At 35.8% G+C, this 18,737-nt stretch overlaps 1 protein-coding gene across 1 annotated transcript in view; it reads left to right on the top strand.

Moving 5' to 3' along the window:
• The first annotated feature begins 213 nt into the window (after positions 1-213).
• LOC136850138 (protein white-like) overlaps positions 214-18,737 on the top strand; it is a 31,736-nt gene continuing 13,212 nt past the window's right edge. Inside the window, exons 1-8 of the mRNA XM_067123722.1 lie at positions 214-317; positions 852-1,091; positions 2,781-2,937; positions 5,401-5,517; positions 7,821-7,942; positions 11,472-11,543; positions 12,385-12,483; positions 15,247-15,393. Of these exons, the coding sequence (XP_066979823.1) occupies positions 1,047-1,091; positions 2,781-2,937; positions 5,401-5,517; positions 7,821-7,942; positions 11,472-11,543; positions 12,385-12,483; positions 15,247-15,393 (759 nt within the window). The 5' untranslated portion in view covers positions 214-317; positions 852-1,046. The remainder of the gene's footprint in view (positions 318-851; positions 1,092-2,780; positions 2,938-5,400; positions 5,518-7,820; positions 7,943-11,471; positions 11,544-12,384; positions 12,484-15,246; positions 15,394-18,737) is intronic.

Raw genomic sequence — 18,737 nt, 5'->3', positions numbered from 1 at the left:
TTATCTATTTATATATATATATGTGTGTGTGTATATATATATTTATACATATAAATATATATGTATATATATATATATACATGTATATATATCAACAATAAGAGGTTTATCAATAATCATTATCACAATCATACTTTAACACCGGCCGGAGTCCTGTGTAATCTAATCTTGGATAGACTTGATTAAATTGAAAATATGTTGTGTAATGAATCTGCTTCGTCATGGAGCGGAGTCAGAAGAGGGAGATCAGTGTCGATCTAGACGTGAGAGTGTGATGGACAGTGGATCTTTGTGAGAGAGCCGTATAATTTCATCTTGTAAGAGGGGTCCTTTAAATCTGTTATAGATGGTTGCTTAAAATCTGTTTTAAGGAGGATTTTTATGTCTTGTATGAAGGATAAGCCAGTTTCATTGTATAGGGCTATTTAAATCAGTTAAGAATAATACTCTGAAGCTTTTGTAAGAAGGATACTTCTAACTGGATGTATAAATATACGTTACAAGTCCAGTGTAAGAACGCTGCTTTAAACCCACCTATTGGAAAAGTGTGCTTCAAGTCTCTTAGAAGAACTTTTAAGTAGGATTATTTAAATGCTTTATATAAGAATTCTTGGAATCTTATGCAAAAATGCTTTCCTAAGTTTTATGTAGATAATGCGCTTTGAAAAGTTTCTGTACACTAAGGTGACACTAAATGTACTGAAGTAGTCCCAGAGTAATAATATAGTGTTTCAATTTATACAGTTTAAATTACGCAAACTTTATCAGTGTAAGACTTTAAATGACAGCATCAGGAAATTTAATAATCTTACTGAATGTTAAGGGTTTTATGTTTGTTCCTTCGCTTTCAGATCCACCAAGTCGCAATTTTTCTCCAAGTAGAGACAGAAACTGAAACTCTCGCTAAAGTTTTGCTGTCATGAGAACAAAGTGACATTCGAAGATGGTGTAACGATGTAAATTTTTTAAAAAAAAAGGTGTCTAAATTTTTAAAAGGCAGAATCGAAGAATAGTTTAATAGAAATACAGAACGCGAGATCGTCGCCATGAGTGGAACTGAAGGATATGACAACCCAGCATACGTGAAAGAAGTGGGTATTGCGTTCCTGTGTAGTTTTAAATACATATACATACATACACACACACATATATATTTATATAAATGTATATATATAATATACATATATATGTATATGTGTATATATATATATATATATATATATATATATATATAAATATATATATATATATATATATATATAATATATATATATATATATATATATATATATATATATATATATATATATATATATATATATATATATATATACTACTCGTTTAGTTGGAACAAGACAGTGAAAATGCAAGAGGTAAGGTAACTATTTAATCAGACGCAAGTACATACTTAGTAACGAAAGACAAAAACAAGCAAGTTAAACAATTGTAAAGCTAGTGATGGACAATATAAGTGTACAAGAGGTGTGTTTTACTTACACTACTTGTACCATCCTTCACTGAGTACACTTTTAATACAGTAAAATATAATGCATAGTAAGGTGGTCGCTAACCGCTAACAGCTTTGGTAAGATAAATTTATTACAGCAATACAAAACCTTTTCATGCATAATACAAAATATTACAAGTAAATGTAAGAACTAGTTTTATATTTTAAGGATATGAATAATTAACTACCACTGGAATTTCGACTACTGTATTGTAAGTATCAGAATACATTATGTACCTTCGTGATATATACAATAATGGTGATGATAATTAAGGTAGTTATGAAAAATAAACATTCATATTTACAATGTGTAATGATTATACGATCAGTACAGTAAGTATGAGAATCTACACTAATTTTATAATCAGATAATGCATAAGGTGGTCATTAACAGATTGCAGCTTTTGTAAGATAAATTTATTACAGCAATCTCTCTCTCTCTCTCTCTCTCTCTCTCTCTCTCTCTCTCTCTCTCTCTCTCTCTCTCTCTCTCTCTCTCTCAACGGGTCATTTTGAAGGTAACAGTTCGATAACATCATTACTTGCAATTTCTTATCTGTATGATATGAGACTTTTGATAAGACAGCGTGATAGAGAAACTGTCAAGAACATCATAATTAAGCACCTACCTAAATTTGGAATGTTAATCAATTGTACCCAACACTCTAGATTGACATTCCTTAAACTATAGTAACCTTGAAGAAGGTTAAGAAAATACAGAAATTTTTTTTGTCTGGTTATAAAATTAGTGTGGATTCTCATACTTATTGTACTGATCGTATAATCATTATTGCTGTCTTGCTGTTGAAAAGGATTATCAACAAGATTTTATTTAAACAAGGAAATAATTGTTAAGTCCTCAGTGTTTATAATACGGTGAGAAATTAAACTTGCTGCTCTTATTACTGTTGCAGTTGTTCAGTTTTTTCATCTAATTATAAAATCGTTGTGAATTTTCATGTTTGTTATATTAATCGTAAAATGATTATTGCTATCATTATTGTGGAAAAGAATTATCAATAAGATTTTATTTGTTTAAAGTAAACAATGAAATAATTAAGTCAATTTAGTACTTATGATACGACGAGAAATTAAACTTGCTGCAATTATTACTGTCGCTGTTGTTGCCGTTATTATTGAAGGAAATCCGCTGGTACTGTTCCCCAAACGATTGTAGAAAAAAGGCACGTAATTTTATTCTCCATCCTTGCACTTTATTATTATTATTATTATTATTATTATTATTATTATTATTGCCTTTCCCTCTGAACAGGGAAGAGACTCCGTCGTAGAGATCGACGGCGGAAACAAAGGCTCACAGCGGAGGGAGAGACTTACCTACTCCTGGCAAGATTTGAACGTTTTCGCTCCTGTCATCCAAGGGTGCTTCAGGAAATCTCAGGTTGCGGAGAAACACATTCTCAGGAACAGTAAGACGTTGAAATATATATATATATATATATATATATATATATATATATATATATATATATATATATATATATATATATATATATATATATATATATATATATATATATATATATATAAACTGGAAATATATATATATATATATATATATATATATATATATATATATATATATATATATAAACATATGAATATCTCTCTCTCTCTCTCTGGACTGAAATTTGATGTTTGTTCTTATATCATTATTACTGTTTAGTTACTAATATATTTCCCCTCATAATCGAATCTTAGTGTGATGGGCATTGATAGTATTATCGTATTGTAGTTTTCTTTTTAAACATTATTATTATTATTATTATTATTATTATTATTATTATTATTATTATTATTATTATTATTATTATTATTATTATTATTATTATCGGTAATCAAATCTCAAAACGTCATATCGAAATCAAGGCGAAGCCACCTAAAGTTTAGTTTGGAAAATGCTTTTGTGAATGGTTTTTCATGAGAAATAACAGGGTATTTGAGCACGCAATTGATTTTGTGCATCAAATGCCGATCTCATACACAAACATCCGGTTCAGTATTGATATAAATATTTTTGCACAAGTGTTCTGTTAACAAAGGAATAGTTTGAAAGTGCAAACTTGAGCAAAGCTCTATATTATATGTATATATATATACACATTATATATATGTGTATGTATATGTATGCATGTATATATTTATGTATATGTATGCATGTATATATGTATGTGTATTAAGCCAATTCCCAATTGCTGTCATGGATGAACCCTTCCCTCTCCATTACTTCGTTTCTTTTTATCTCTCAAATTGCAGTTCATCCTCTTCCAGACTGACACCTTGGAATTATACAGCTTTTCACCAATCTTTCGATCTGTTCTTTCCACATGACTGAACTATCTTTCATAACTTTTTTTTTTTATACAGTTCTGTTAAGCTTCACATTTCTGAACGGTCTAGTCCTCATGCCTCATAATATATTTAATTTACGTTCAATAACCACACCTCCTTGGCACAACGATCCCTTCCCACATCCCATCTTGGGAAGCTTCCATAAATAATCCAGATCTCTTCAAATAATTTTTTTTTTGCACACCCTGTCTTTGCTTCACCTATTTTGAGACTCACAACTTCTTTCCATCCAGGAATCATATATTACCTTTACTCTAAAATTCCTTGGTAAATCAACCACTACCATTCTTCCAACATACATATTAACATTAATTGTCCCAACTTTCTTGTTTTCATTTAACCCTCAGAGCAAGCAGTTGCCTACACTAACTTTCAACTCTGCCTCGAGCTTTGCAGTTTCTTGTTCTGTCCCCAGTCAGTACTTCATCCTTTTTATATAACGGCCATTCTACATTCCAGTTAAGACATTATCTAATGTCCTTTCTCTCACTTCTCACGTCACTCACTCCCTGAGGATATTAAGCAGCCATGGAGACTTAATACACCAGGATCACTTTTACACCAATTCCAGTTACTTTCCCAGCCACATGTTCTACTCGTAACACTGCCTTTGTTTTCGTCATAAAAGCTATCATTTAATTACATTCTTAATTATACAATTTCAGCATTTTCCACATTGGATCTCAATCAGTTTTATCATAAGTTTTTTCTAGGTCGATGTATCCCACATACAGCTTTTCCCTTTCTCGTCCTATTTCTTACATAACCGATTCATAACAAGCAGTGGATTCTCACACCATCTTTCTTGTCCAAACCCACACTTTTTCTCCTATCGGTTCCCTATGCCAACACTCTTTCTTTCTCAGTAAAAATCCTACTACAGCAAATTTTTTGTGCAGTAAGCAACATTATGCCTCTATAATTCTCGAAGTCTTCTTCATCTCCTTTATCCCTGACCAAAGAGCAATGATTCATGTCGCTTCTGTGAGATACCGAGAAAGGGAAATAATCTCATTTTCGTTCCCCTGCATGGCGTGAGAGAGAAACGGCAAGAGCTTTTCACAAGGGCCTTTTCTTCTTGAGATCGAAGTGGGGATGTGAATGTGATTAAAAGAAAAAGGTGGAAGTTGTTGAGAAGGACTGTCTGCATAGTATATCTGAATCAGCATATATATATATATATATATATATATATATATATATATATATATATATATATATATATATATATATATATATATATATATATATATATATATATATATATATATATATATATATATATATATATACTATATATATATATATATATATATATATATATATATATATATATATATATATATATATATATACATATATATATATATATATGTATGTATGTATGTATATACTATATATATCTGTGTGTGTGTCTGTGTGTGTGTGTGTGTGTTAGAGGAAGCTATGAAGTCAGAGCATACTTGCGCATCTTAATTCCCATCAGAAGAATATGTTCCTAGAATCAATTTCTCTTGCAGTAACTGGAATATGCAGGCCAGGAGAGCTACTAGCCGTCATGGGAGCTTCAGGAGCGGGAAAGACCACACTGCTGAACTGTCTGAACTTCAGGAGTGATCCTACTTTGAAAATTAAAGGTGAAGTATTTGAAGTTGATGTATGATTTGTACATCTCGGCTATGTAATCCTTAGAAAGGGCTGTGGCCGTTCCGTAATTGGATTTTCCTTTTACTTTTTCTTCTTGTTTACGGGCTTGGGCTTGAATAGTGCATTAGATTACCCAGAATCATTGGCCATTGGCCTCTCTCTCTCTCTCTCTCTCTCTCTCTCTCTCTCTCTCTCTCTCTCTCTCTCTCTCTCTCTCTCTCTCTCTTTGTTGTCTGTGTGTATATATATATTGATAAATATATGTATATACATAATATATATATGTATATATATATATATATATATATATATATATATATATATATATATATATATATATATATATATATATATATATATATATGTTTATTGTTATATATGTATGTATATTTATATATATACATATATAAATAACATATGATATAGTGTTAGTATATCCAGGTAATATATTTCTGTTAGATGATATACAATGGGGTATTATTAGAATTATTGTAATGACGATATATCGTATAGAGAGGCTTGACTGTTAATTGAAAGGTTTTTGGAAACTTGCTTAGTTATTTAGTCCGAAGACCGAGAGAGAGAGAGAGAGAGAGAGAGAGAGAGAGAGAGAGAGAGAGAGAGAGAGAGAGAGAGAGACTCTGTTAAGAATCACCCGACGCATTAGCATCCTGCTTTTAAGCTCCTTGTGCGGCATTAATGCATTTTGCATGTAAATATTAGATGGTAAGAATCAGAATCCATTACGCGTGTGAAGACAGAACAACAGGCCTCAAACTTGGCAAAGTTGGATAGAGATAGAGTGTTCATCACCGTGACATTTTATTTACAAACATTAAGCTACAAGTGTCGTTTAATACTCACTTCGTGCTACTTTGGATATATCACCGAAGGGGAATCATAAGTGATAAATGATTTGGTACCTAAGTGATTCGAACACCTGATAGTACCCGTCAATGACTTCCAGTCGACGTTCTAGACCACTTTGCTGTCATTAAAGAAACTAGTATAATATTTATCCCTATTGAGTTCGTGACTATGGTTCAAAGATTGTATGATTACCATGTCTCTCTCTCTCTCTCTCTCTCTCTCTCTCTCTCTCTCTCTCTCTCTCTCAAATGGCAAAGGCTAGTGAGATAGGCAACCTGATACCTTTTTTTTTCAGCTCATTCCCGAAAACTAAGATAAAAAAAAAAGGAAGGACAATGAACTTAATCACATATCTGAATCATATATTCCTAAATCTTATATTCCTGAAAGACTGGCGAAATTCAGGAACATTTTTGACAGTTTTGTTATAACCATAGATTCTGATCTTGATTCAAACCTTGAACCGAATAAGCTGCAAAATCTGTCGGATTTGTGTTGGGAAAGTTAAGAAAAAGGTTTTGGCTTCAGAATTGACAACTACCGCATTGGGTTTAGAAAGGAAATGAATGTGGTGTTCATTTTTTTTTATTAATGGTCCCTTGAAGATCAGTTTACTCAACAGTAGGTTTAGTTCTTGTTGAAAGTCACTCCAGATATAAAGAAAATTTTCGTCTCATTTTTTCCTATGCTCGGAATGTCATTTCTGATTATGAGTCGCAGTGTATTTTGAATGATTCTGAATCATTTCATTCTCAAAATTTATTCTCGACTTTGAAAGTCATTCGAATAGCTTTTGTTTTCTAAAGAGTAATCTTGATTCTAAAAGTCACCATGAAGTTTACTTCTCGTTCTGAAATTCATTCCCGAATGTGAGAGTCCTTTTTTGAAATATACTTCTGATTTTGAAAATCCTCGCTGATTCTTGAAATGATTTTGAAAATTCTCTCAAATTTTTTAAATGATTTTAAAAATCCTCTCTAGTTCTTGAAATGAATTTGAAAATCCTCTCTAATTCTTCAAATTATTTTGAAAATCCTCTCTAATTCTTGAAATTAATTTGAAAATCCTCTCTAATTCTTGAAATTATTTTGAAAATCCTCTCTAATTCTTGAAATTAATTTGAAAATCCTCTCTAATTCTTGAAATGATTTTGAAAATTTTCTCAAATTCTTGAAATGATTTTGAAAATCCTCTCTAATTCTTGACATGATTTTGAAAATCCTCTCTGATTCTTGAAATGATTTTGAAAATTCTCACAAATTCTTGAAATGATTTTGAAAATCCTCTCTAATTCTTGAAATGATTTTGAAAATCCTCTCTAATTCTTGAAATGATTCTGAAAATCCTCTCTAATTCTTGAAATGACATTTAGGCAATGAAACTGATTTCTGTTTCTGAAATGATAACAACCACCTGCTTGCAGGTAAACTGTACATAAACGGACAACGAGTGAGCCCTGACATCCTTACAAGCAGGTCAGCATACGTTCAGCAGGAGGACATATTCGTCGGTACGATCACCGTTAAAGAACAACTCGTATTCCAGGTGGGTCACGTGTATTAAACTTTGACGTATAAAAAACTGGAGTGATTGATGCATGATACCTTTAAGTATTGTTGTTTATATTTAATGTTGTTATTATTATTATTAGTAATAATAATAATAATTATTATTATTATTTTGTTGAATAAAATGGCTGCATTTACGAATTGATTTTATACTGAGTTTTCTCAATTCTTCTAATAATTCGCTCTTCTTGCACATCAATATTATTCAATAATTGGCCAATATTCATATTTCGATGGATGAAACAGTGTATTTCTTACAGTAGAAATTCTTCATTTTAAAGCATTACAGCAGGTTACTGAAACACAGTGTGTAAATCCGTAGATTTTCCTAATGGTATTTTCGGTGGTATTTCTTCTTTTTCTGGTATTTTTACTACTCTTTCTGTCGACATGTTTCGACCAGCTCGATGGTCAGCTTCTGGACGTTGGGATGAGTCTGGAGACACAGGGCGCTCGTGGTGGTAAATATAGGGGGTCTCAGATCAGGTAGATTTTTCATTGGCTTCCTGAGGCGATTCTCCTCGGGCGAAGCCTCCTCTCGCGCAGTGATGGTTGTGTGCGCTCTTGCGTGCGTGCGCTGGAGTGCACGTTAGAAGGTGTATTATTCGGAGGGTTGCTGCCCGCAGGTGGACGTTCCTGATTGGTTCGCTCATCCGGGGTGCCAGTGGGTGCCACCCTTCACACCGATGCCGGGATTAGGAAGGTCTCCTGTGTGGTAGTGAGACTCGACTTCTCTCTCCCGATGTGTAGGGCTTCCAGGAGGCGCAGTCGGCGACGGTCGGTCGCTTGATTTGTTATCTCTATGTTAGGGATAATGTCATTCATCTCTATGTTAGGGATAATGTCATTCCTTTTTATTTTCAGGTTATGGGCAGTCCTGGCGTGATTAAAAATGGCACCCTCCCGGGCATGACAGGAGATCCTCTCGGAGAAGCGCATGGTAGTCATACCGATGTAAGAGCCGAGGCTATCTCGGACGGGGCATTTGTTTAGGTAGACTAAGTTGGTTTTCTTCAAGGGATCCTGCGGGGGAGTTGAGGTGGGTTTTCTCATCACTAGGCTGCTGGTTTTCTTATTCCTGCACAATATGACGAGTTTAAACTTCTCGGATCGGACGGACTGATGTTACCTTCAATGATGGTCCTGAGGGCGCGTTCGTCTTCTTTATATCGTTTATGGGATTTTCGTTGGTAGAAAAGTTGGATGTCATCAGAGGTGTCGTGGCGAGGTTCCTGATGGTACCATCTGTTCATGGCTCCTCTAATGCACTTGTACACCTCCCGAATCGTGTGTCCATTATCGATGATGATCTGGGCAGCACGTTCCAGCTCTCCATGGGTGTCAGTCCAGGAGGAGCAGTGCGAGAGAGCTCTGCTAAAGAAGGAGCTGATGGCGAATTGCTTATATCTCTCGGGGCACTCACTCTCTCCATTTAGACACATGCCCAGGTTCGTAGGTGTCGTTTACACCTTCGTGATAAGCGTTCCTCCCGTTGCTCGACGAGGACATCAAGGAAGGGGAGGCGACGATCGTGGCTGTATTCAGTTGTGAAGCTGAGACAGCTGTGGGTGTGGAAGGCACGCATCAAGCTCTGATTCTTCACTCGTCGCAGCGCTGGCGATGGTGGCGTCGATGTACCGTACGTACATTTGCGGCTTTCTTATATTGTTAAAGTCCCTCTCGTCGACGGTGCCCATTTAAAAATTCGCAAAGAGGACTCCAAGGGGAGAACCCATCGCTGTTCCGTCGATTTGGGTGTACATATGACCTCTGTGGGTGGAGAAAGGGGCCTTTTTGGTACATATCTCCAGGAGGGCACGGAGGGCGTGCTCGGAGATGTTCAGTGGTGGAGTATTGGGGTCCCTATATACACGATCCAAAATTATTTGGATTGTTCCGTTGACAGGAACGTTCGTGAAGAGGTTACTCCACGCCCATCGAGGCAGTGATTCCTCCGGGTGGCGTCGCTCTAAGGGCTTCAAGCTGTGATCACCAGGGACATAAGGAGTAAGGATGGTGTCGAGTCTCTTGGCGTGCTGGTAAGTCGGGGCTGGGATCTTGCTAATAATGGGGCGCAGAGGGTTGCCTTGCTTGTGTGTCTTTACATTCCCGTATATGTAGCCAAGGTCTTAGTCACCCACTATCGATGAATAAGTAGAGGGCGTTAGAGGCCGCATTGACTGTTTCAGTGATCCTGTTGGTCTCACGCTTGATGTCATCAACAGGGTTCTTGGTAATTCGTAAAAACTTGGTGCCGTCGGCCAGGATCTCGTCCAGCTTTCGGTGGTGTTCCTCGGTGTTGATGAGAACATACGCGGTGGTCTTGTCAGCCCTGCGGACGGTGATGTCCTCGCGTTCTCTCAGCTCCTTGGCCTCTTCCCTCAGGCGCCGGTCGACGATGTTACTTCGATGGTCAATCGTCCGGGAGGACCTCAGCCAGGAGGAGGGGTTGAAGGGCGTCAGTGGTTCGCAGGGTGCCTTGATCTTCGTACTTCTGGATGGTATCCAAAAGGTACTCTATTTCAAGGCGTTTTTCTAAGGGCCTCGGCCGGGTGGTGAAGTGGCAGTTAAGGCCCATGCTCAAAATCTTGTCTTGTTCGGGTGTTGGTGTATATTGTGTGAGATTGACATATTCCTCCCTCTTCTGCGGGAGCCGTAATTTTCCACCATTACGGGTGATCACTTTCTTAGTTATTGTCCCCATCTTTTTCTCTGCATCTTTCTCCTCCAAGTGACGTAGGCATTCTTTGATGTTGTCGGCATGTCCTTGTCTTTGGAGGGGGTTGTCGTTCCTGTTAGCTGCTCCATTCTCTTCCAAAGCACTCGGAGGGCCTGCTCCAGGGTTACTGCAACGGCGGCGGTAGTCATCCCACTCGGAATAAAGGTTCTTCATTTCTTCGACGAGTGTGGTCCTCTCCCTTTCTTTGGAAGTCAGCTGCCGTTGTAGCAAGGATCTCCTGAAGCCCCCGTGCCCGGTTCTTGCTGTGCGGTGGGGTCATGAATCCAGAGAAGTATACTCATCCCAACGTCCAGAAGATGACCATCGAGCTGGTTGAAACATGTCGACAGAATGAGTACTAAAAATATCAGATAGACGTCAGAAAAAGAAAGAAAAAAAAAAAGAAATACCACCGAAAATAACACCAGGAAAATTGACAGATTTGCATCCCAGGTTTCAGTAACCTGCTTTAATGCTTTAAAATAAAGATTTTCTGTTGTAAGAATATGATGTTTCATCCATTGAAATATGAGCATTGGCCAATTTTTACTAATATTGATGTGCAGGAAAAGCGAATTATCAGAGGAATTGAGAAAACTCAGTATAAAATCAATTCATAAAATGCGGCCATTTTATTCAACAAAACTTGCCTATACATATATATATATATATATATATATATATATATATATATATATATATATATATATATATATATATATATATATATATATACACACGCCAGCCTGCGAATAGAGGGAACTAACTCTCCTAATATTTTTTGTAGGCTAACTTGCGTATGGATAAAGACCTGTCAACAGCAGAGAGGATGCAGCGAGTCGAAGACGTCATGATTGAGGTAAACACTATGCCATAATACTGCTTCCGAGTTCAGTGTAGCATCAGTCATTTCCAAGGACGGAGCTCTGTGAGCTCATTATTGCAGATAGGGAAACCGCAAGGACGGGGTATTCCGACATTTGGGAGCAATGATGAATGGTTGAGAGATGGATGCCTTGATGATATGCTCCAGTGCTCTATCAGCTAGTTCTCTCTCTCTCTCTCTCTCTCTCTCTCTCTCTCTCTCTCTCTCTCTCTCTCTCTCTTTCCTCTAAGTTCATTGATTCAAATCTTAATAAATTTTTGTACTTCACTTTTCTATTCCTAAATTTTTATGGGTATGATGCTTCCTTCATTCACAATATTGACATATTGAAATGATGTCTGCTCTGAAAGGACCTTAATTCCAGTGGCTATAAGAATATAAACGCCATTTTGTCGGTATGTCTCAGACTTTTTTGTGTATGTTGTTATGCTTTATGACTAAATATCACTAATTGATCATAAAAGATAACTTACTGGAAGTCAATTATAACTACTAATTATATCAATAATTAAATAGTTACATCAGTAAATAAAAGTATGAATTTCCAGTTCAAGTAGTTTTTTATAACAGTTCATTTTTACTGGCATTTCTTAGTTACTAAGTTTTTGCAATTTAAACCATCTAAGTTTTTTCGTGTATTACATCAGTGATAACAGAACATTTGTTTAAAACATGTAGCAAAACTGACGAAAAGTAAATAAAAGTATGAATCATGAATATCCAGGTCAAGTATTTTGTTTAACAGTAAATTTTTTTTTTTTTTTGTCACGAAGATTATGTAATTTAGACCTTTCAAGTTAATTTTTACTTTCAGCTGAATTTGGTTCACTGTGCCAACACCTACATCGGTATTCCTGGGACTCTCAAAGGCATATCTGGAGGCGAAACAAAACGACTGGCTTTTGCTTGCGAGGTGAGGATTTTCATAAGGGACGTAGGCCTACAGTTAAAATGCAAAACGCTGAGTTTGTCAGCGATTGAATGGGTGACCATAAAGAAATGGTTTGTACATCTGTGGTGTAGGGCGCTAGGCTAGCAACCTCAATCCATTAAGTGTAAAAGTGATTGTTGTGAACGGGGAAATTATCACCTTCTGGAGCAATCTCTTCTAACGGGGAAAAAAACAAGTAAATTAAAACGCACAGACACAGCTCTCTCTCTCTCTCTCTCTCTCTCTCTCTCTCTCTCTCTCTCTCTCTCTCTCTCTCTCTCTCTCTCTCTCTCTCTCTCTGTATATATATATATATATATATATATGTATATATATATATATATATATATATATATATATATATATATATATATATATATATATATATATATATATATATATATATATATATATATATATAAGTTATTAATTATCAAAGGGAATTTGATTCATGCTTCACTCCCAAACCCCTTGTTCCCTTTGACTTTTGGTAAACCCATACACACACACATATATATATATATATATATATATATATATATATATATATATATATATATATATATATATATATATATATATATATATATATATCAAATACTTCACGTTTAAATTTGGTAGCATAGGCCACATTTTTATCCGAAAGGTCCAACTCGCCCCATTTACAAAATAAATTTGCTCACGAGTATTTTTAAAAATGAAAATATGGTTTATTTTGGAATACTTGAATTTATGAAAAAAATGTAAATAAACAGAAATTTAAAGGGGTTGTAAATATATAGCCGGAATGAAGACTGAAGGAACAGCTGTGAGTAGCAGCGACTGACAGTGTGGCTTCATTCAGAGTAGGGGAAACGATATGCAACATTTTATGGACGACTACTTCGGGACACGATGTTGAAATGAAATGGGAAAACCCATCATATATTTAGAGGCTAGAAAAAAAAAAGAAATACGCTTGTCAGAATTCTTTGAGGTGCTTGCCTGCATCCATATCAGAGACTGAGGGAGAGAAAGAGTCCACTGACAAACCTGATAGGAAAAGAAATCTATGAGGGGGTGACCAGAAGTGTCTCTGATCTTTGTGTCAACGGGGCCTAGTGGGGTTTACGTTAAGATATAACTTAATGGACCAAGAGTCCATATCTGCACATATCAGCTTTATCAAAGCCTGGGGCTGCAAAGTTTAAAACATCAGTTCTCTCAATCGACTTGAGAGTTAATACAGGGATATGTGAGATGACAAGACGGTAAATAGGCGAAGAAATTGGCGACCAGTGTTCAGAAGAGAGTTAACCTTCAGTAATGATCAGACCTGACCCAACAACAACCCTTCAGTCGAATGTCCCAGTATATTCTGTGGTGTAAAAAAAGTTAAGTATACCTTAGTTTTACCAGACCACTGAGCTGATTAACAGCTCTCCTAGGGCTGGCCCGAAGGATTAGACTTATTTTACGTGGCTAAGAACCAATTGGTTACCTAGCAACGGGGCCTACAGCTTATTGTGGAATCCGAACCACATTATAGCGAGAAATGAATTTCTATCACCAGAAATAAATTCCTCTAATTCTTCATTAGCCGGCCGGAGACTCGAGCTCGGGCCTAGCGAGTGCTAGCCCACGACTCTACCGACTCTCCCAACGAGGAACAGTATACTAAAAGGATTTGTTACAGTGAAGATGAAAAAACCAAAAACAAAAAACGATTATACTACGAATGTTAAACAAGAACAACCACGAAACACATAATACAGACAGCCATGTGAGGAAGAAAAACAAAGTAAATCTCATTTGCCTCAAGACCGTTGATGTTGTAGGGGCATTATTATTATCAATACATTTCCTGCTATTTATCCTCTGACCTAAGTCTTGTAAGGACGTAATCTCCTCAAGAAGATTAAAGGACATCAAATGGTGTATCTCGTTTCTCTTCTGTCGCATTGCACATCCTTCTTTTATCTTCTCTTCCTTTGCTTCTTAGCAACGAAAGCATCCCTGAAAAGTGGCTCCACTGCCGGTAAATGATGAATCTAAGATAAAGACAGGAAACAGAAGAGGAAAGCGTGAGAGGATGCAAGAGGGATAGACAGACAAGGAATGCACGGAGGAAGGTTATTCAAAAATCGAAAATGAAAGGGAAATCCTTCAGTGTCTGGTCAAGCTGAGATGTTATAGTGATGCCGGCAGAGTGAATAAAGAGACAGGTGAGAAGATTGCAGTGAGGAATGCTGAGAGCCGAGAATATTAAGGAGAGAGAAATAATGGAAGGGATATATGATGGCAAATAGCCCGTAACTTAGAGATAACAATAGCGTATAATATAATGTGATGGTGAAATATATATACAGTATATATATATTATATATATACATATGTATGTATGTATATGTATGCATATATATATATATATATATATATATATATATATATATACACATATATATATATATATATATATATATATATATATATATATATATATATATATAGTGTATATATATATATATATATATATATATATATATATATATATATATATATATATATATGTGATGTGTGTGTATGCGCGCCTAAGTCATTATGACTGTAACATACTACGAACTTAATTGTATGTAGAATATCCTTAAGGTATTCGAGGTAACATGGTCAGTTTTGATTTGTTTCCCAGGACCCTGGTGTTTCCATGCGCGTAATTTGCGTAGTTGTGTGCAGTGTTTGTAATAATATAACATGTAATAATTTCAGGTTCTGACAAATCCCCCTATAATGTTCTGTGACGAGCCAACGACTGGTCTCGATTCGTTTATGGCTCAGAATATCGTCGAAGTGATGATGAATTTGGCCAAAAAAGGGATGACGATCATCTCCACCATCCACCAGCCGAGCTCAGAGGTTTGTGAAAGATTCTAAGTCAAGTCTTTGCTTTAAAACTTTAAGTTCCTCCTTCAGAGCCTGTTTTAAGTAAGGTTGTCCTGATTTAGTTTTAGTTCTTACGGCAATTTCGTTGTTTTTACGGAGTTTGTAACTTACATACGTATTATCTGTATTATAACAATATCGGTGAATGCTAGAATGGTCAGTTGTTGTTAAATACTGAACCGAACCTTTTGATTCTTTAAGTTTCTGAAGTTGCGTTTCAAGTCACGATAAGGTGAGATAAAATTTGGATGAGTTTTTTTTTTCATTGTGCTGAATAAGATGGTATTTTGCTTGGCATTTCTGGATTGGATGCATGACGATCTTTCCGTACAGGGAGAGCGTAAAAAATTCTATCGCTCACGATCCGAAATCTGTAAGAATATTACGTAATGATTTGACTTTGTCAAAGTTCTTTGAGCTAAAATGTAGTTGCCTGATTCTGCCAGGGCTGTGCAGTATCAATCAGTCGTCGAAGTTGTTTAGTTGTTGTTATGCTTTGTCAGAAAAATGTTTAATTATCCGGTATTGTTAAAGTTTTGCTCTAGGTGTTATGATTTTCAGAATCTGACAGTACCTATTAATGGTGTCGTGGTTTTGTAGTAGTAGCTTTCGTAAATAGTTTGTTTTTACCGGTGTAGTAGCTTACGTGACTTTTTCACAGCGTGCAAGTTTTTTTTTTTAATTGTGTAGCATCTGTCAAGCTTTGTCAATTACCTGGAAGTAGCTGTCGGGTGTTTTCAAAGATATGCAATTGGTATTATGTTTTTCTAAAGCTTTGCACTGGATAATAAGCTTAATTGTATTTGCACAATAGTTATGAAAGCCCAAATAGCCTAAATATTGTAGTGTATTATTTCTTCACAGGTGTAGGGGCTGTCAGACAATACAATAGCTGTTATTTTAATTGTATGACTTTGTGAAAGTGTTCAAGTGAAAACTGTGCAGCAGCTACCGAAATTTTATCAGAGTTGTTTAGAAGCCACCAAATGTAGTTAAACCCCAACAATATCTGTCAAACTTTTTCAAAGCACATAGCAAACATTAACCATTGCTGAAAGCTGTGAAGTAATTTATATTTCAACAAAATGATGCCGTAGCCATCAAACCAGTAAAATCGAAGTATGTTTTTCCAGAGCTTTGTAGTAGCTGTTAAGCTCTGTGAAAGCTGTGTAGGACCCATCATGTGTGTCTCCTAAATGCAGAGCTCTTTGGGAAATCCGATCTTTCCAAATGGAGTTTAATCCCTTTCTTGAAACGATGCTATTAGGATTTAGAGCTGTCTTTTATCCGGCGTTCTCTGATTAGGGCCTCTTCTTAATTAGGTGCGTGTGTTCATGTGTTTGTGTGTGAATGTGTGTGTGAGTGCGTTACTTTTTTCTTTATTATTTATTTAGTATTTAGAGAAATCGCACATATCCATTTTTTGAGCACATAAGGAATGTGTGCTTGTATATTTCATGTTGTATTTAACGAATGTGTACTTGTATATATCTTGGAGCATTTAAAGAATACCTACTTGAATAATACTTGAAACATAGCGAATGTGAATGTGCATATTTTCTTGTATTCACTGTGCACATGTGCATGTATTTTGGTCATTGTCGTATCTAAGGACGTGAACCGTGTGGACATTTCTCAGTTGTCTGTGTATATGTATCAGATGTGGTAAACATTTGAACATTTGTATTTGTTCCATAAGTTTTCTTGATGAATTAAGTCATGAAAAATTACATGTGTGTTAGTATGTGTGTGTGTATGTCCCCGTGTCTGTTCCCTGACCAGAGCTACTTTAATGCAGAGTCTTCACTCAATAAAGCTGTGGGATTAACGCGAGGGACTTGTGGCATGATTGATGAATAGATCCTCTGGATACGCTGTCACGGTAGATGCTGGGGAGCGATCCATGACAGAGTGAGTGATTGATTGATAGGTTGACTTGATTTGTAAACTAACGTTACTAAACATTGGGGTCTTAGCCGTAAAGAAAGTTGCTATTTAAAAATGAAAGAGTAAAGCGTAATATAAATATGGGCGTTTTAGAGAGAGAGAGAGAGAAACTTCAAGTTAAATCTAGGAAATCAGCAAGACACGTGCATTATTGGTGTCTTTGGCTGTTTACTAGTTTATATTATACCCAAAAAAGAGAAAGAGAGAGGCGTAGGATAATCATCTTTATAGTAAGATTATGAACATCATCAATTTCATCCCACGATTAAGCCAGATTTACCCAGTGATACCTTCCTTATTAAAGAGAATAGGTAACTTTGGAGATATGATGATTCTAATACTGTATTTCCTCCTTTTGCTAACAGTTTCAGACTTTTACTATTTTCTGCAGTTCTTCTTCACCGTCCCCAATCAGAACTATATCATCTACAAACATCAGTCATTCAGCATTCTTTGATTTGTCTTATCACTCCATCCATAGAAACAACGAACAACTATGTAGACATAATGCAGTCTTTTCTCAGACCCAATCTTATATACGAACCCACCACTCTCCCATGTACATATTTTAGCACGCACTTCAATTTCTTCATAAAAGCTTTTAATCTTTCTACAAATTATCTTCTATACCATACGCTCTCCACATTTCCTCTCCGTCGATTTTGTTATAAGCTTTTTCAAGGTCCATGTATGCCACATATTGTTTTTTCCTCTTGCAAAATTCTCACAATCATTTCTCTCCTCCATTCTTTTGGAACCCTATGAAACCTGGTCAGCCACTCATTCAAACTGTTACTACCATATAACATCTTACACATAATCCCATCAACTCCTGGTACTTTTAATTCTTCATCTTATAATTGCCCTTTTTATGTCACCTCCACTAGCATTCGCAACCTTACCATTTCCACTACCTGCATCATTCAGCTCCGCCTCTCCTGTGTTCCACATTCAGCAAATCCTGAAAATACTCGTTCCCTTGAATCAGGACTGCATTTACTTCAAACAGCTTCCCTTCATTTGCATCTGTTATTCTGAAATTCTTTTGTTCATTAATCTATTTCTCTGCGCATTTACTTCCCATTAGAGCATTTTGTTTTCTCCTAAGTTCTTGTTCACCTGCTCCAATCTATTTTATTACTCATATTGCAGAGAGAGAGAGAGAGAGAGAGAGAGAGAGAGAGAGAGAGAGAGTTCAGGCAGCTTGACTAGTTATGGAGACAAAGTCGCAAACACCATAACGAGTTGAAAAAAAAAAGTTCCCGAAACAGTGAAATCAAATTTTTGCGAGAATCTCCAGAAATTTAAGCGAATCGTTGGATCTCGAATAATTTAAGTTTGGTGACCTTTTAGAGAAGTTCATTAGTGGC

Source organism: Macrobrachium rosenbergii, chromosome 21 (genome assembly GCF_040412425.1).
Source record: "Macrobrachium rosenbergii isolate ZJJX-2024 chromosome 21, ASM4041242v1, whole genome shotgun sequence".
Classification (NCBI taxonomy): Eukaryota; Metazoa; Arthropoda; class Malacostraca; order Decapoda; family Palaemonidae; genus Macrobrachium; species Macrobrachium rosenbergii.
This window is presented reverse-complemented; position numbering and strand designations above follow the sequence as displayed.